This window comes from Podarcis bocagei, assembly GCF_964188305.1.
Source record: "Podarcis bocagei genome assembly, chromosome: 17".
Taxonomy (NCBI): domain Eukaryota; kingdom Metazoa; phylum Chordata; class Lepidosauria; order Squamata; family Lacertidae; genus Podarcis; species Podarcis bocagei.
Genome location: NC_138143.1, coordinates 10447277 through 10466668, shown reverse-complemented (window position 1 = coordinate 10466668; position 19392 = coordinate 10447277). Strand labels below are relative to the sequence as shown.

The following is a 19392-nucleotide window of genomic DNA, read 5'->3' as shown; positions in this document are numbered from 1 at the left end:
TCCATTACTTCTGTCCCTGCTAGGGTGGCTTGGGCCCCTGCTGAACCCCTTTCCCCTTTGCAGTGTTCTAAGCAATGTGCTGAACCAAAGGAAACCACTCTCTGATGCCAGCCCACCAGCGGATCATGTAGCGCTAGCCAGCTCATTCCCAAAATAATGGGAGCGCCTCCCAAGGTGGCCACATTAAACGCTATCAGTTCTGTGTGCCTTGCCACCCTCATTATCATTGGGACGGTCTGCAAGCTGACTCCTCCTCCCAACAACTCCCTGCCATCGATCGTGGTCACCTGCAGGGGGTTGCTTAAAGGGATCGTCTGTATCTGGTGTTCAGCAGCAAACTCTTTGCTCATAAAATTGCAGGAGCTGCCTGAGTCCAACAGCGCCTTTATCTTTAGGGGGTGTCCATTTTGCAGCTCTAGCGACACTTCAATCACTAGAGCAGGTTGAGGAGCTTCTGGCATGGGCACTTTCACTGCTCTTTGGCCTGGCTGCTGTGCCCCGACTGTGGCAACCAGGCGTTGGCTTTTACCTGCTCCGGTTCTCCCTGCTCTCTTCCCTCAACAGCTCCCACCATCCCTTGCCATTCCTTCCTCTGGGGGCAGACTCTGGCAAAGTGGCCTGGCTGTTGGCAGAGATAGCATTTCCGGGCGCCTTTTCCCTCCTTCTTAGCCCCCTCACTGGGCTTTGAAACTGCGCGCGCGCGCGCTGTTCCGATTTCCATCGGCTCTGCCGGCGGGAAAGTTGTCTCTGGAATCTCAGGAATGCGGAACTCCTTCCAGCGTTCCCCTTTCCCTTCCCGCCTCTCCAAAGCTCTCGCCTCCTGGCGCGCGCCTATGGTCAGCGCAGATTTAGTCAGCTGATCCATGGAATCCGCCCTAGGACCCCGGGACAGTTCGTCTTTCACGGCCGAAGCCAGGCCTTCTTCAAATAGCATTTGAATGGGTGCCGCCGATAAGTCCCACCCCAATCTGTGAACCAGCATAGTGAACTCAGTCCAGTACTCACGGACAGATCGGCTTCCCTGCTTGCAAGCCATTAGCTGTCTGCGCACCACTCCTTCCTCAATATCGCTGGAAAACATGAGATCCATTGCACGAAAGAACTTCATGGTGTCCTTTAGTACGTCATTGTGCGTTGCCATCAGGGGCCTAACCCAGTCTCTCGCCCCCCTCTCAAGATGCCCAATCACGAAAGCAACTCGTGATTCCTCGTCAGGGAATTCATCAAACTGCACATTGAGAGCATATTGCATCTCTGTTCTAAAGGCATGATAGTCCTTGGGGTCCCCCCCAAATTTCTGCACCAATCCTGGTACCTTTCTGTTGAACTGGGTGGCTCTCCCCTTCTTGTCTGCATCCTGAGCCCTTCTCTCCTCAAGCCTAGCCGTCTGCAGCGCCAATTGGATTTCCAACGCTCGGTACCTATCTTCCAAGCTTGGACCCGCTCCAACTCCTGCCTCTCCGGCTCCGGCTGGGTCGCTCATGATGCCTTCTCCTGCACAGGCAGCTTACAAAGACTGTCGGAATGCTATGATGGGATGATTAGCTGCTTGTGCGTAAAATCGTGGTCCCTCAGAGTTTGTGCAACTCCACAAACCTCTGTGTGTGACAGAGCTCCTCAAACATGTCTGCCCTAGTCACTCGTAGATTCCGACAGTGGTTGTCTGTGGAAGCGCTTCCAGCATAGAAGCTCCTTAACGGAAACGCGTCTTCTGGACTCACGACGTGGCAGCTTCCGGCGAAGCATGGGTCTCCCTATGGGAGCTTCTGACACCTCCCCGCTGTTCTCGCTGGACGTGTCCCTGATCCCTCCCTCTTCCCTGCTAGTTCCTGCATTTGCTGCTGCGTCTCTCTCCGCATTCATGAGCCCTTCCTCCAGAGACCCCTCTCTCCCCCTGCTGGTCCCTGCTTTCGCTGCTGACTCCTTCCCAGCCTCTGTGAGCCCTTCCACCTCCCTTTCCTCCGATGGCAGTTCCCTGACAGTTACCTAATGATTGGCTGGAAATTTATAGTTAATTATATTAAACCAGAGCTAGGGATTTCAGGACCAGGGATTTATTATATGCTGATTAACTCAAAACTGTAACAGGGAAACCTGGACATATGGCAGTCATAGTTGAATAGCCCATTGATATTGCTAAGGCTGAACAAAGCACTTACTGTATTGGCCCGAATATAAGCCGCCCTTTTTCCCCCAAATTCCGGCTGTGAAAAGTTAAAGTGCGGCTTAAATTTGTGACCTTACAAAAATTGGCTTTTGTGATATCGCTGGTGAAACAGACATACGTTTTATTGCTGATTTGCGAGCTTGAGGCTGTTCGTTTGCCATTTACGGCTGTGAGTGCCTTCGGAATTGTAGCAACTGAATAGCAATTTGTGATTTGCGTGATTATACAGTAACCTTTGTGGGCTTGCAAGATCAAAGGCTTAAATTAGCTCGGAGTTACAATTCTACCAACTGCAGCAATTTTCAACCCAACTTTAAGGGAGCGGCTTATATTTGGGTATTGTCTTTTTCTCTCTCTCTCTCTCCCCCCTCTGAATTTTATTCAGGCCAATACGGCAAGTCCTTCCTTGACTGCTTTGCAAATCCCAGTGTCAGGGCTGGGCAGAGGCGGAATAGTGGAGACTGCCTCCCCATCCTGACCCTTCCAGGGAAGAGGAAGACAGTATAGATTTACAGCAGTGGTTTGCAGGAGGTCACAACTCAGAGGGAGATGAGGGGAAAGTTGGGAAATAATGGGAGAGGAGGAGCAGGCAGAGCCAGAACAGCAGCTGACTGACACATTGTCATTGGAAGGATTCTAGACCCTCCATCTCCCAGAACCCGGCAAGCCTTAAAAGTAGGAGAGCAAAGAGCTCAAAGGCAGAGGGCAGGTAGCAGCACCCGTAGAAGTGATGCATGAGGACGTGGGAGAGACGGCGGGTGGAGATTCAAGAGGCTGGGTTCTATAGCCTCTCTCTGTAAAGGCTGAAATAAAAAAAGATGGTAAGAAACTCTTCCTCATCTTTATGATTTCCTAGGCAACCAGCTGGTAGCTGCTGACAGCACCCTGACACCCAGTCTAAAATCACTTGCCACCAAAGTTTAACACTACAATTTGGAAGTCAGTCCCGTGGAGTAGGAGACGAAAAATGTTCCATTGGGTTGAATGGTGCTTTTGTAAGGACTGATAGCTTTGATAATACAGTGGTACCTCTGGTTAAGAACTTAATTCGTTCTGGAGGTCCGTTCTTAACTTGAAACTGTTCTTAACCTGAGGTACCACTTTAGCTAATGGGGCCTCCCACTGCTGCTGTGCCACCGTGCGATTTCTGCTCTCATCCTGAAGTTCTTAACCCGAGGTACAACTTCCAGGTTAGAAGAGTCTGTAACCTGAAGTGTCTGCAACCTGAAGCGTTTGTAACCCAAGGTACCACTGAAAATTTGATTGATGGCTGCTATTAAGGTGCAGAAAGCGAGAGCAGCCATTCTAGGTCTGGTTCCCTAACCTAAAAGAGCACAGTTCTCGGTCAGGTTTTGCTTTCGCACCACCTCCTTTTGTGTAACTCTTCTAGTTCCTGGTTCCTCCAGCCGGGGAGGGCAGGGTACAAATAAATTAATAATAATAATAATAATAATAATAATAATAATAATAATAATAATAGTTCTCTCTGCCAGGGCAAAGTGCACAGCTTCTGCAACGCAGACAGAGTTGGCAAAATCCTGAAAGTTTGCATTTCACCATTGTTTTATTGAAGGGTGAGTCTCACGCAAAGTCACCTGTCATGGTATTGCCGGAGAACGCAGGGGAGGAGGAGGAGAGACAAGCAGAGGAAGGGGGGCAGGAATTGCCAGTGCAGGAAAGGAGGGGAAGTCAGGAGGAGGGAAGACTCTCAGATGCTGGAGCAGAGCCTCAACCCCGCACAGGAAGCTCTGGCACTGATAGCGATGCAGTGCCGGTTCCATCTGCTCAGGAAAGGAGAGGGTTAAAGCGCAGAGGGCAGAGACATCAATTGAGAATGCCTCGCCTCTTCTGCTGGAAAAGGGGCAGACGTAAGTCACTTCGGGAATCTGACTCACAGGATTCGGACACATGATTATGTGTGCTGCTTGTACATATGTAAAATAAAGGATGTATATATGTACCTCTGACTGAGCAGAAGCATTTCTTGCAGAGAGTATTCCCAAGCCATCACATCACCTATTAGTGTGGTGTAGTGGTTAAGAGCGGTGGACTCGTTATCTGGTGAACCGGGTTCGCTTCCCCGCTCCTCCACATGCTGATGCTGGGTGACTTTGGGCTGGTCACACTTCTCTGAAGTCTCTCAGCCTTACTCACCTCGCAGAGTGTTTGTTATGGGGCAAGAAGGGAAAGGAGAATGTTAGCCGCTTTGAGACTCCTTAGGGTAGTGATAAAGCGGGATATCAAATCAAAACTCCTCCTCCTCCTCCTCCTCTTCTTCTATTACAGGTCTGGAAGTCCAACACGTACTTCCAGCTACAAGCTCACTGTTAGACAGTACAGTGGTGCCCCGCAAGACGAATGCCTCGCAAGATGGAAAACCCGCTAGACGAAAGGGTTTTCCGTTTTGGAGGTGCTTCGCAAAACGAATTTCCTATGGGCTTGCTTCGCAAGACGAAAATGTCTTGCGAGTTCCTGCAGGGTTTTTTTCCCTCCCCCCCTTTTCCCAAGCCGCTAAGCCGCTTATCAGCTGATCCGCTAAGCCGCTTATCAGCTGATCCGCTAAGCCGCTTAACAGCTGATCTGCTAAGCCGCTAATCAGCTGATCCGCTAAGCCGCTAAACCGCTTATCAGCTGATCCGCTAAGCCTGCTAAGCCACTAATAGCGCTAATCCACTAAGCCGCTAATGGGCTTGCTTCGCAAGACGAAAAAAACACAAGACGAAGAGACTCGTGGAACGGATTCTTTTCGTCTTGCAAGGCACCACTGTAGCTACCACTAGGCCTCCCTGCCACCCACCCACCTCTGCTCTCGACTACAGTGTTTAATTCTGGAGGGAGAATAAGGGAGTGAGGTGTTGCATTCCTCTGCAAAATATGGCTTGTCTCACTCAGGGCTGGCCCAAGACATTTTGGCACCTGAGGCAAACCACAGAATGTTTTCCCCTCCCTGCCAGGGAAGAAGGGGGAGGGAAAATTTACATCAGGAATAAGTGGGTGTTTTTTTTTTGAGATTTACACTGGAACAAAGAGGTGAGTGAAGATCTACATCAGGAACAAGAGGGAGAATCAAATCAACCTTGCTTGGTGGTTGAACTGGGAATCAAAGGCCTTGGGGTGGGGAAAGGGGCCAGCTCCGAATTGCACCAGGTGGGTGCAGAGCCCAGGAGACCCCAGTGGGCTTCCCCTGGCATTTCCTCCCTAGTGATGGGAGGAGACTAGCAGCCCCTCCTATTCGCTGAGAGGCTGTTATGGAGGTGGCATGGCAGGTAGGGAGACTGCTGAGAAGGCAAAAGGTCCAGCCTCCAAGGAGCAAGCTGCAGCAGTAGACAATGCCTTCCTCGGAGGCCAGATCTGCTGCCCAAAGCAGTTGCCTCACAGGCCCTTGGTCTCACTCCCTTGAAAAACCAGGACCCTGGTGTTCACTGAAAGAAAACTACATGAAAATGATGTATCGGTGGTATTTGATGCCTGTCAAGTTAGCAAAAATGTATAGAACAAGCTCAAATATTTGCTGGGAATGTAAAGAAAAAGAAGGTTCCCTTTATTGTATGTGGTGGACACCTAAAGTAACAAAAATTTCTGGGAGATGATATATAATGAAATGAAAAAAAAAATTTTTTTAAATAACTTCTGCTAGAAAACTGGGAGACGATATATAATGAAATGAAAAAAAAATGTTTAAAATAACTTTTGCTAAAAAACCAGAAGTTTTTTCATTAGGAACTATAGGTACTGAGATACCAAAGGACTAGAAAAGATGGTTTATGTATGCGACAACAGCCACAAGGATGCTACTAGCCCAGAGATGAAAGGAAGAGATAACCCCGACGAGAGAAGAATGACAAACTAAGTTGATGGACTATCTTGAAATGGAGAAATTAACTGGGAAGCTCAGATATCAAGAAGACAAGAACTTTAAGAAAGAATGGGAAATGTTCATAATTTATTTAAGAGACCACTGTAAGCAGGTTAAAACATTAGCAGGATTTTAACCACACTTGTAAAGTAATGGAAAGTATGGATAATTTAGAAGGATGAAAAATTTGGATAAGTACTTATTTGCAGTTGTAAATATGATTACTAGGACCCATGGAAGGGACGGGGAGAAGTCAGGAGATTCACAGTAATCTCGATATTTGGATTCGGAATTGTTTTCTGTTACATGTTTATAATTTTAAAAAATCAAATAAAAATTATATTAAAAAAATAAAGTCACTGGTGGCAAATGTCATAAATCAAAAAGAGGGGGGGGGGGAATGAAACAAAACACCAGGACACTGGCACCCTGTGGCACCTCTTATCTCCACTGGCAAGGCTCTGCTTACCTGGCTTGCATCAGTTCTGCTTTGTACTGAATGGCCTGTAAGCCCATCTCTCTTGGCTCCAGGATTACTGAGGGGAGGCTGGGGAGGGCACAGCTACGGAACCTCACAGTGGCCAATCCATTAACGTCATTGCCCCCTCGTGGGGCACTCAATTTTCCTGGCCATTTGCGTGTGGTCTCATGGAGGAGAGGGTCTCTATTCGGAGAGATTAGCTGTGGCCCTGGGCGCCCAGTTCTAGGTCAGGACTGCTCAGAGCTTCTAGAGTTTGGGAAGCTGAAAGGCGAGGGACGTCACAGTGACTGAGGGACCCTGGCCAAAGGGATGCCCTTGAGGAATAGCAAAGGGGCGACTGGCATGAAGAAGAAGGAGTCTTTGGCCTCTGCGAGGAGGAGGGCAGAACAACATGGGATGGAGCTGGACCGATGGGTGAGTGGCGAGAAAGAGGCAGGGGGGGAGGAGGAGAGCTTGGAAGGTCACTTGGAGGCTGCCTGGAGGAAGGAGGAGAGCTTGGTGGCTCATTTGGTGGCTGCCTGGAGGAAGGAGATGGAAATGGGGGTGCCAGGAGACACGAAGCTAGCCAGAGCTGTGGGGATGGTGAGCTATGTGGGGACAGGCTAGGAGGGCCTAGGTGTGGAGAACTGCAAGACGATGAAGCTCCGGTGCCACGGTCCTTGTGTGTGCCATGGAGCGTGGTTTTGCTACCAGGCTGCATGGTCCCAATGGAGTTGGGGGCGCCTTCCTTGGGGCAGAGGAGGAAGTCGTGGGGGCCAGCGGGGTTCATAGCGTAGAAGGCATTGGCGCCGTCGGGGATCAGTAGCTCTTGAAGGATAAAGAGAGAGAGAGAACATGAGTGATGCCAACAATGTTTTCCCCTCCATCCGGGTCCTGTGACCCGGAAACTACAACTAATCCAGAATGTGGCAGCTAGACTGGTGACTGGGAGCGGCCGCCGAGACCATATAACACCGGTCTTGAAAGACCTACATTGGCTCCCAGTACGTTTCCGAGCACCATTCAAAGTGTTAGTGCTGACCTTTAAAGCCCTAAACGGCCTCGGTTCAGTATATCTGAAGGAGCCTCTCCACCCCCATCGTTCTGCCCAGACACTGAGGTCCAGCACCGAGGGCCTTCTGGCGGTTCCCTTGCTACGAGAAGCCAAGTTTCAGGGAACCAGGCAAGGGGCCTTCTCAGTAGTGGCACCCACCCTGTGGAATGCCCTCCCACCAGATGTCAAAGAGAACAACAACTACCAGACTTTTAGAAGACATCTGGAGGCAGCCTTCTTTAGGGAAGCTTTTAATGTTTGATGTATTACAGTATTTTAATATTTTTTGGAAGCCGCCCAGAGTGGCTGGGGAAGCCCAGCCAGATGGGTGGGGTATAAATAATAAATTATTATTATTATTATATTATTATTATTATCCCTCTCCTCACCTTGGCCATCTCCCAACAGCTGCAGGAGCCGGTAGTTGTGCAGCGAGTGCCCTTCCAAGTTGTGCTTCTGCAGTGCGCGCTGAACTACAGCCGTGGTCTTATCCTGGCTGGTGATCTGCGGGGGAAAGTCATCCGCTTATGAGTCACAGAAGAGGGCACAGGGGTGGCCCAGCAACGTGGCAACACAACGTAGAAGGTGTCCAGAGATGGGCAGGGGAGAATATTAACGAAAGTAGTGAAAACGCCTTCAACCACAGAGCCTAGGGCTTGCCGATCAGAAGGTCGGCGGTTCGAATCCCCATGACGGGGTGAGGTCCCGTTGCTCGGTCCCAGCTCCTGCCAACCTAGCAGTTCAAAAGCATGTCAAAGTGCAAGTAGATAAATAGGTACCACTCCAGGGGGAAGGTAAACGGCATTTTCGTGCGCTGCTCTGGTTCGCCAGAAGTACCTTAGTCATGCTGGCCACATGACCCGGTAGCTGTACGCTGGCTCCCTTGGCCAATAAAGCGAGATGAGTGCCGCAACCCCAGAGTCGTCCACGACTGGACCTAATGGTCAGGGGTCCCTTTACCTTTACCTTACCTAATGCTAGCCGAATCAAAAAAGTGTCAGACTAAACCAGGGGTGGGGGGTACGTGTGACTTTCTTGGCGTTTGTTGGGCTCCAACTTGCATGAGGTGGGATGAAGCCGTTTGTCATGGGCCAGGAGTTGGCTTCACCTGCTGAGCAGCAGCCTGAAGGAGCAGAAGGCGAAGTGGCTCCACCTGCTGCTGATAAGCCTTCTTGCTCCTGATGAGAACCATCTTGGCTCCAACTTTCTTAAGCAGGGATTCCAGCCTCAGGCAGTGGCTGGAAACAACATTTGTCGTTCCTGGACAGATCTTGCTGCTTCTTGCGACCTCGGCTTTCTTGACCCCCGGACCGTCTGACTACGTGAACTGAGATACTCCTTGTTATGTATTCTGTGTTTGCCCGAGCTTAGTCTGGACTAAGGATTCTGAGCTCCTGTGTTCTGATTCAATACATGATGTCCAATCATAGAACATTTCAGGATTTGGGCCTCTGCCATTGGCCCTTGAACTATGAGTCGTGATTCGCAGCTTTGACGTTTAGACAGCCAATCATGTTGGGAGTGGGAGTGGCCCAGGCTTTCAGGAATATATATAAGCAGTTGCTTTGCCCCTGTTTCCCAGCTATGTAGTTCAATAAAGGTTCTTGCTGTTCAATAAAGGCGTCCTGCCTCGTGGGAACCCACCTACACTTCACTCTTGACCTTAGGACGGGCCTGAACGTCTCAGTAGAGGCACTCGCCCTGTGGAACGCTCTCCCACCAGATGTCAAAGAGAAAAACAACTACAGTGGTACCTCGGGTTAAGTACTTAATTCGTTTCTTATTCCGTTCTTAACCTGAAACTGTTCTTAAGCTGAAGCACCACTTTAGCTAATGGGGCCTCCTGCTGCCGCCGTGCCGCCAGAGCACGATTTCTGTTCTCATCCTGAAGCAAAGTTCTTAACCTGAAGCACTATTTCTGGGTTAGCAGAGTCTGTAACCTGAAGCATATGTAACCTGAAGCGTATGTAACCCAAGGTACCACTGTACCATACTTTTAGAAGACATCTGAAGGCAGCCCTGTTTAGGGAAGTTTTTAATGTTTGACAGACTATTGGATTTTAATATTTTGTTGGAAGCAGCCCAGAGTGGCTGGGGAAACCCAGCCAGATGGGCGGGTATAAATATATTATTATTATTATTATTAACCTTGGACTCTGCCTCCAGGCAAGTACTCCCCCACCGAGACTCAACTGGTTGGCTGGCTTCTCTCTCCACTGAGCTCTGCCATGGCTGGCAGCACAGGACTATGACACTGTTTGCCTCAGGTGGTGGATCTGACCCTTGCCCTGCCCCCCCCCCATTGTGTTGCTACCTGCTCCTCTGGGACTTTGCCCATGCTGCTGAAACAGCGCTGTTGCCCTCACTGTGCAGGGCCTCTATGCGCTCCTCCCCTGCCCGGAAATCTTCACCCCCACACGCAGACATGATGCACACCATCCAGTCATGTCCAGATGTTCCTGGCAGCTTGCATCCCTTTGTCCACTCACCACAATGCTGCGATACAGGTTGCCGTTGCCATGCACATCATCCATGCTGACGCGGATGATGCGCGACTCTGTCCCTCGTTGCTTGGAGATGGGAGATGGCGGGGGCTGCTCCAGCGGAAGGCAGGGCCTTAGCTGAGGTACAGACAGATTCTGGTCAGGAGAAGACAACCAAAAAGGGGACCAGGAGATGAATCCGTGAGTTGTGACTCATCTTCCGCCCCACATTTCCATTACCTCTCTGGCCACCAACACCATCAAAACATCTCACTCAGAAGTTTCCGCCACTTCACTTGCTGATATGCACATCGGTGCTAAATGAAAGCTCCGTGGGTTACCAGATGTCATTGGATGACAGCTCTCATCAACCCCGACCTCTAGCTCTGGAGCTAGGGATGATGGGAGTTGTAGTTCAACAACTTTTGGTGACGCAAGGTGAAAGCATGACTGGTCTTCAGGGCAGGCCTATCCAACATCGTTTTATGCGGACACTGAGGTCCAGCACCGAGGGTCTTCTGGTGGTTCCCTCCCTGCGAGAAGTGAGGTTACAGGGAACCAGGCAGAGGGCCTTCTCAGTAGTGGCGCCCTCCCTGTGGAACACCCTCCCACCAGATGTCAAAGAGAACAACAATTACCAGACTTTTAGAAGACATCTGAAGGCAGCCCTGTTTAGGGAAGCTTTTAATGTTTGATGTATTTTAATATTATTATTTTTTGGCAGCTGCCCAGAGTGGCTGCGGAAGCCCAGCCAGATGGGCGGGGTATAAACAATAAATTATTATTATTATAACAATATCAAAATAAGCTCCAATAAACAAGAGGGGAAGACTCAAGAATAGAAAGAGACCTCAGAACACTCCAAGCAGCCTTTGGAAGGCACAGCCCACAGAATGATTCCTGCTACTCCTATCTTCAATGGACAGAAACTATTGGAACAAAAGACATTCGGTGGAAACTAAAGACGCTATACCTGTGGCTGAGGATAATTGTTTGAACCCTTCCAATGGATTTGGGTGGGTCGGGAAGGGTGAACAGGAAATTTAAAAATTGGAAGGAGATAATATAATGTATGTAAAAATCCTGAAATAAAAATAAAATAAAATAAATATTCCTGCTACTCCCCAGAGGAGGAGGAGACGAGTGGGGGTGATAGGGGACCCTACTGAGGGGAACAGAGGCAGCAGTGTGTGGAGGAAACAGGATGCCATGGGAGGTGTGCTGTCTTCTGGGTTCCCTATCTATCTATCTATCTATCTATCTATCTATCTATTAATTAAAATGGTATATTGCCCTTCATCCTAAGATCCATAGGGCGGTTCACAGCATAAAAATACAAAATGAACACACAAAACATACCAAAATCCTTCCCCTCCCCCGCTGACACATTGAAAAGGTATTTATTTACAAAATACATATATCTAGAGATCTGCTCTTCCCAGCTGTCAGAGATGAGAATCTCACTATGTCTGTTTAGAGTCTAAACACCCCAGGAAGTGAAGTACTGTACTAATCAGTGGCTCCATCAAGGGCATCTGATGCAAGCTTGAATACCTACCAAGTGCCCTGGACATCCCATCTTTTGCACGAGAGCACATAGGCCATTTTGGGTGCTGCGCTCTCACTCCCCCCCCCCCCCACAACACTTTATCCAAGCGAGAGTGAGGCATGGGTCACGTGACTTGCCTGGGAGCACATCCCAGAAGATGCACATCCTAGTTTTGGATCTCAAAAGTTGGGTGGCATGAACTTGCACCAGGATGCATCCCAACATTTTATATTGCTGAAGTGGGGGTGGGGTGGGAGAGTGGGACAGAGACTTCCCTAAATCTTGTCTTTATTGGTCAATCATACCATTTTTTTCCAGCCACAGGTGTAAAAAATGACTGGTAAATTATTACAGTCATACCTCATGTTGTGTCCGCTTCAGGTTGCGTGTTTTCGTCTTGCATCCCACGGCAACCCGGAAGTACTGGAATGGGTTACTTCCGGGTTTCACTGCTCACGCCTGCGTAGAAGCGCCAAATCGTGCGACTTGTCTGTGCAGACACGGTGCTTCGAGTTGTGGGCTTTCCACATTACAGACGGGCCTCCGGAACGGATCCCATCCGTAACACGAGGTACCACTGTACACCGTTCTTGTATTATAACGATAGCTTTTAATATCTATTCCTTTCACATGTGTTGCTTTGATAGGCTCATTTTTGGCTAGAAATGAAATCAGCCTACCACACCAATATTATTATTATTATTATTATTATTATTATTATTATTATTATTATTATTATTTATACCCCACACTGGGTGGCTTCCAACAAAATATTAAAATACAATGGGTTAAACATTAAAAGCTTCCCGAAACAGGGCTGCCTTCAGATGTCATCTAAAAGTCTGGTAGTTGTTTTTCTCTTTGACATCTGGTGGGAGGGCGTTCCACAGGGTGGGCACCACTACCGAAAAGGCCCTCTGCCTGGTTCTCTGTAACTTGGCTTTGCGCAGTGAGGGAACCACCAGAAGGCCCTCGGTGCTGGACTTCAGTGTCCAGGCTGAACGATGGGGGTGGAGACGCTCCTTCAGCGATGCCGTCTCTTTGGCAACTGCATTACGAATCCCCAAGAGAATTTGCCTTCTTCTGCTTGCCCCTTGCTCTGCTCCATATTTCACCACCATCACGGGTGCAACTGGCAGTGACGCAAGTGCAGGCCTTTTGGGTGTGGGCACCCAGGCTGTGGAGGCCCCTCCCCAAAGAGACTCTGCTGCTCCCTTTCGAGATGCTCTGTCCCAGCTGTTTTATTTTGACAGGCATTTGGTTTATGTTGATTATTTTCTCCCCTTCTGTTTTATAGCAACATACAGACTTCTGCATTTTATGTTATGCCCTGGTTAGCTGTCTCGGTCACATAATGAGATCTTCTAAGATTGTGAGTTGTTTCAGGGACCAAGAGAACGGGACAGAAACGGTTTTATAAAGAAAAATAAGCTACCTTGCTAGTGGGGAGTCCCCAAGTTGGTGAACAAGGGGTGCTAGACGTATCTTCAGAGGAAAGGCTGCTGCAGGAGCCAAGCGGTGAGATTCTGGGCTTCTCAGGGCTTGGAGAAGCAGCAGAGGCTTCTGAGCCCAGGAGAAGTCTGCAAAGGAAGAGCAGAGGCAGTGACTCAGGTGTGGGAGCATCACTGTCGGGTAGTGGTTAGTTGTGTATCAGACAAGAGCTCCAGGGTCATATTCCTACTTTGCCATGATATTCATTTGGTGACCTTGGGCCAGTCAGCATGCCCATGTTAGAATTCCTGCTCCATGGTTGCAGTCATGATATTGCTGTCTTTCACATGACGGTATATGTTTTGGCTCCACAGAGTGGGAAGTGACGGAGACAGGATGTTTGTGTTACTGTGTTCCGTGAAGTGGGACTATTGTCCTTTGTTCATTTTCTCTTTGCTGTCTGGTGCTAGAGAGAGAGGGGGCCATGTTGCAGTTCTCCATGTGTGTTTATATGTAAATAAAGTAGATTAGCCAAAATGCTGAGTTGCTGAGGTCTGTTACGCATGAACTGCGCAAACTCTGCGGATCCCTAAGTGTGCCGGTGCCGGTTGGCATCGGTTGCTGTGATGTTTGGGCTGAAGAAAGCTTATGAAGCTCCTGAACAATCGACCAGGAGGGAGGGAACATGCCAGTCGCACATGTGTCTCTGCCAGGGTCCTACTCGAGTGTAGGCTGAACTCCTGACAACCCAAGCATAGCTTGCCTTGCAAGATTGTTGTAAGGATAAATATGGAAGGAAGGAACCATTTATGCCTCCAGGCCTAGTGGGATTCACTTGCTCTGCCTCAAAAAACAACAACACAGAACGGGGTTCTCCAGGAGGCCGAAGGTCATCGGACAGAAGGGAAGTTTGTCCCAAGCATGGCAGGGGAGGAACAGGGGACACGCAAGAGAAAGGGGCAGGGAAGGAGCAGTGGGGCCGGCCCACCCATGAGGCGGACTGAAGCACCTGCCTCGGGCAGCAGAATCCCATGTGACCCTGGCAAGCGAGGCTTCGGCAGGAGGGAGCACCTTCCCATCTTGCCTTGGGTGGCGAAACAGGATGGGCTGTCCCCAAGGAGCAGCCACAGGAAGTGTGCCCCCTCACGGAACCAGAAGGCTGACTTACGAACTGAAGCGCTTGGTCAGGCTGCGATGCAGCTTCGGCGAGTTGGGACAGGAGTCGGCTGGTGGCTCAATCACACGGGAAATCCGGTAGCTGCAGAGGGAGGAGAGCAGAAGCATATCCACCCAAGCATGGCCTTCCATTCTTCTCTGTTGGTGTGTCTCTGTTCAGCTGTCGCTTCTGATACCCTGCTGCCCTGCAATTTCTCAAAAAGGACCTGCTTGGCTCTTTCCCTTGGCATCTGCCTTGTGCCCCCCTCACAGTTAAGCAGCCTGGTTTGGGGGTGGGACTGCAGAAAGGCCAGAAAAAAAGTTGACTTCCTCTCTTCCCATTCTTTTAGCTTCTCTCGGCCCTGCCACTCTCTCAGGCACACTTGCTGGGGACATGGGAGAGGGCCTTCTCGGTGGTGGCTGCCTCCAGACAACTCTCTCCCTGGAGAAGCCAGACTGGCTCCCTCCTTGTTGTCCTCCTGTCAGGTGGTGAAGACCTTTGTGTTCCAACAGGTTGTTGGGAGCTGAGTACTTTTAAGGAAAGGACTGTTGCCATGCTGTTTATAATTGTAATTATTGGCATGTGGGGTGTGTGTGTGTTTGTGTGTGTGTTTTTTTTCTTTGTTCTTAGTGGTTCTTATTTTTATCTGTAAGCTGCCTTGAGTCCCATCAGGGAAAAAGGCAGGGCATAAATATTTATTTGAATAATAAGCTGTGTAGCCCACAGTGTGAACTTTGGGCGAATGGATTTAGATGGGAGATTCTTGCTCTTGAATTTGGGCGCCTAGGGAAAGGAGGACGGGTGAACATTCCCTGTGCATTTTTAGGTATCTGAGAAGTGAAGAGTTGCTATCCCAGTGGGAAAACAGCTTTGCTATAGGAGATAGGTGACATTCCCTAGCCCACTCTGTCACCATGGCGTTTTGGAGATACCAGGAGCCAGTGTGGTGAGGTTAGAGTGTCTGACTAGGATGTGGGAGACCAGGGTTCAAATCCCCACTCGGCTATGAAACTCACCAGTCACTGCCTCTCTGCCTAACCTACCTCATAGGGTTGCTGTGAGGATTAAAGGAGATAGGGGAGAGCCATGTACATCACCTTGGGCTCCTTGAAGAAAAAGGTGAGATATAAATGCAATCAATTAATCATTTAGCTCCCCAAATAAAATCCATAGGACCAAATGGACTTAATGTTAAATACACATGTTTGTCTGTTTGTTTGTTTAGAAAATAAGGCTTCCGGTTCCTGTCTGCCTTAGTGGAGAAAGCTCCCATGACAACGGGAGATTGTTAGTGAAGAAAAAACAAGGAGGGTAATTATCCTTGCAAATTCCCCCCAGGGACAGGGAGGAAAGACCTTCATTCATGGTTCGTCTTGATACCTGGCTCTTGCTCTGGTGCGGAATGCGGGAGACAGGGAGGCACTGTGTGCAAATTATTAAAGGTATTTTTATTGAAAGATTTTACAAACTTGCTCAGAACTGGAAACTTTCTTTTCCAGTAGAAGCAGCTGCACTGCGGCACTGGTCTGGACTGGAAACACAGTGTGTGGGGATGAGGGAGTTAACCCTTCCTTCCTCATAGCATTTTCCCATTAAAAACACACCTCCTCTGCAAAAAGGTGCTATTTACAGTAAACAGCAAATAGTGGACTGGTGGGATGATTTTTAGCAGGGGGGGAAGTGGTCCAGGGAGGAAACAATTAACTCGATCACCACATACAGTGGTCATGATCCAGCAAAGGGTTGCGCAAAGTTACTTTTAATGGAATGAAGGAGAAAGTGGTCAACTCCAAGGACACTCGTAATGTGGACTTTGGGCCTTAATTTAAGACGCTCCGATTGAACTCTGAAGTGGTGCAATTGATAATGCTCCTAACTAGAGCCTTTCAACAGCAAGAGCCTAGGTTGTAATCACTGCAGGAGTAAGTAGCACTTTGCACAACTGGAGCAACTTACACTTGTGCAACGGGACTCAATCCTCCAGAGCAGATCAGCAAGAGGGAAAGAGGGAGAGTCCTATTGCACAAGAAGTAGTCATTCTGCTTGTGCATTTATTTAGTTGGCCCACTATCAACCATTCTCTTTCTTGGCAGAGAACCCAACACCTTTTCCTACCTCTGCTCCTCAGAGAGCTGCTGATGCTGGTGAAAGGCAAGACGGAATGATGGGTTTGGACAAAGATGGTACTCTTGACATGAATCCTGCAGCTGGCAGATCCAGGAGAGGATCACTGCTTCCTGGGAGGGAAAAGACATAGCAGTGAGGTGGGCGGTGGAGCCACATTTTGCATTCCTGTGGTTTGAAAGGCAGTGCTCTTCCTCCCAGTTCCACATCCTATCATTCCCCTCCATTCTCAGCTCTGGGCACTGAGCTAAGAGATGCAGAATCCCACCCACCCCCCTCCAGTTTTTCCACCTTGGATTTACCTTGCGCCTCTTCTCAAAGTTAATGAGGTTGCTCTGTGGGATTGAAAAATAAGACAGGGATTGTGAGCAACACCAGGAGACACAAACCACACTGCAGGGATGTTTGAACCACCCTACATCAGTGGTTTTCAAACAGGGGTGCCCTGGGATGCCTTGAAAGATGGTCAGGGGTGCCACTGGCAACACTGACCTCTGTCCCTCTTTCCTTCCCTCCCTCCTCTGATGCCCTCTCACGTCGCTGCCTCCCAAAGACTTGTACAGCTGTTTGTTGCAGCAGCCCTAGCTACAAGCTCCCCAAGTGAATGGTGCCTCTGGGGCTGCCCAGGAGGTGCTTCCCAGGCTCCTATGGGGCAGTGTGAAGAGATGCCTCTCTTTGGGGCAGGGGGCACAGCTCAGAGACCAGGGGAGGTAGCGGCAGCGGCAGTGGCAGCAGCTGCCCTGAGGACTCCCATGGAGAGAGGAGAGGAGGATGAAGGAACACTCTATAACGGAGGGTGTTTGGAAAATGGTGAGAGGCTGCCAGCTCTGCAGGCAAGGGGTGGCATAACTGGGCTCCTGCGCCCCACAGGGGTGCCGCAGAAAGAACGGAGTTGGTCAAGGGAGCTGTGGACTCAAAAAGGTTGAAAACCTCTGCCCCATGTGGCTGCCAGCATTTGAAAAGCCTGAGTGCTTTTTTGTTTATAGAAAAAAAGGTGCCGGTACGCACCATGAAGTTATTACAGTAAGTGTCACACTTTTAATGGGGGGGGGGAGTGCCAGTACTCCCTTACCCTTAAAGGTAAAGGGACCCCTGACCTTTAGGTCCAGTTGTGACCGACTCTGGGGTTGCGGCGCTCATCTCGCTTTATTGGCCGAGGGAGCCAGCGTACAGCTTCCAGGTCATGTGGCCAGCATGACTAAGCCGCTTCCGGCAAACCAGAGAGGCACGGAAACGCCGATTACCTTCCCACCGGAGTGGTACCTATTTATCTACTTGCAAGGGATGTTCTCGTACCACTTCTTCTTCCCCAAGATGCTCACCTCCACAGAATCTGGTAGTGCTGTGTCCAGCATGATCAGGTCAGTTAAAAAGGTGCCCAGATATGGGATGGTGGGAGCCTGCAACAAAGCACAATGGGACTCATGCACTCAGCCCTTTGATTGCCCAGTGCGCCACCCTCCCTTGGGAAATTAAAACATTTGGTGACACTTCCTTAGCAAAATATGACCATAGCTGTCAACTTACAGATTTGAAAATAAGGGACCAGCAGCCTCGAAAATAAGGCATCAGCAGCCAAAATAAGGGATTTTCCAAGCACAGGTATGTTCAACTTCTGAGCCCCTCCGAGCCAAAGGCAGAAAGCCCAGCCAACAAAGCCTCAAGTGGTGGTTCCCACAGCGCAGCAACCCGGCAAAGGGGATGCAGCAAGGAAAACCACCGTCACCTCTCCGTTGGGAAGTGCTGAGCAAAGGTGATTCCCCAGGCAACACGGCTGATTTGATCGGCACAAGGCATGCAAGCTCCACCCCCCAGTCATTCCTAGACTCCTTATTGGGTGAGCAACACAGCTAAGCAACACAGTTGGAGCCTCCCTCCTCCCTGGCCGGCAGGGAGGGAGGGAGAGGAGCTGCTTCCTTTGAAACCCGGGAAATTTAAGGGACATCATCAATAAGGGACTGCAGTGGGACACAGTGCTGGGATAAGGGACTTTACCGCCAAATAAGGGATGGTTGACAGCTATGCATATGACCAATATGCAAATGGTGTCCAGAATGAAGGGAAAGGATGCTGTGGTTTCCACTGTTTGTTGGGTTTCCCTTCCTACTAGCAAGTTCAATGCAAGGGATTTCAAAAGAGGCGAATGTGTGCAAATCTGTGTGTGTGTGTGTGTGTGTGAAAACAAAGCTGAAACAAGATCTCTGTGAAGACTTCTAAATTGGTAGATGTGTGCATTATCAGATATAATGTAAAAATCTCAAATATTTCTAATTGTGGAGGAGAGAATGTTAGGCGCAGTAGCTAAACCTTTAGCTGACAACTACTCTTGCTAAAAAAAAAATCAAAAGAGCACCACATTCTTTTTTGGGGGTCTTTTTAGGTACTAATTTTAGGGTTATCCCCACTCACTCTGAAACAAAACACAAAGATGGTACAGGATACAGAATTACGATATAGCTCCATTTGTTAGAGTGTGGTGTTGATAATGCCAAGGTTGCAGGTTTGATCTCCATCTGGGACAGCTGCATAGCAGTGAGCTGGACTATAGATGATCCTCAGGGTCCCTCCCAACTCTAGTTTTCTAAGAGAAAAGGGAATTCCAAAGGGTAGATGCTGCCACGCTGAAAGACTTGCGGGTGCATAATGAATATTATGTGCCACTCGCAGCACGGCCAGTTCTACAGGTCAAAGCAGTCAAGTGACATATGTGAGAGAAGGTGATTCTCTCAAGTAGAAAGTTTCCCTTTCTCTTTTATCACGCTTCTTCAAAGTCATATTTGATGACATGTCATGTGCAGACTTTCATAGAACTGTAAAATCAAGGAATTGTAGATTTGGAAAGGATCCTGAGCACCACCGTCCTACAGTGCAGGAATCTCAACAGGCAGTTCCCGATCCAATTCGAAACCATACCTTTGACTAATCTTAAGTAGTATTTTCACACTAGAGGGAGAGTGTGGACACTCTGGTGGAAGTAATTCTTTGGTGAGAGTCTGGTTTTCAGGATCTAAAGTGTGAGGGAGGTACATTAAACATGTATTTCTTACCTCCCCTTTATGTTTATTTTGTGGGATGTGATCCATGAGAGGCAGTCAAGTACAACATTCCTTGT

The 19392-nt window shown here is 49.1% G+C and overlaps 1 protein-coding gene and 1 long non-coding RNA gene across 6 annotated transcripts in view; one reads left to right on the top strand and one right to left on the bottom strand.

Moving 5' to 3' along the window:
• The first annotated feature begins 4419 nt into the window (after nucleotides 1-4419).
• On the top strand, nucleotides 4420-6411 carry LOC308577095. Its single transcript, XR_014003434.1, has 2 exons — nucleotides 4420-4493; nucleotides 4926-6411. It is a non-coding gene; the product is annotated as an uncharacterized lncRNA (long non-coding RNA).
• The window catches only part of RGL3 (ral guanine nucleotide dissociation stimulator like 3), a 34937-nt gene continuing 21626 nt past the window's right edge, over nucleotides 6082-19392 (bottom strand). For 4 of the 5 annotated variants that reach the window (XM_081176329.1, XM_081176330.1, XM_081176332.1 and 1 more), the window contains exons 10-17: nucleotides 17603-17680; nucleotides 16583-16615; nucleotides 16272-16393; nucleotides 14169-14258; nucleotides 13005-13149; nucleotides 10027-10176; nucleotides 7927-8041; nucleotides 6082-7311 (exon numbers count right to left, since the gene is read on the bottom strand). In XM_081176329.1, the coding sequence (XP_081032455.1) occupies nucleotides 6701-7311; nucleotides 7927-8041; nucleotides 10027-10176; nucleotides 13005-13149; nucleotides 14169-14258; nucleotides 16272-16393; nucleotides 16583-16615; nucleotides 17603-17680 (1344 nt within the window). In that variant the 3' untranslated portion in view covers nucleotides 6082-6700. The remainder of the gene's footprint in view (nucleotides 7312-7926; nucleotides 8042-10026; nucleotides 10177-13004; nucleotides 13150-14168; nucleotides 14259-16271; nucleotides 16394-16582; nucleotides 16616-17602; nucleotides 17681-19392) is intronic. The other variant, XM_081176328.1, reaches the window with a different exon arrangement.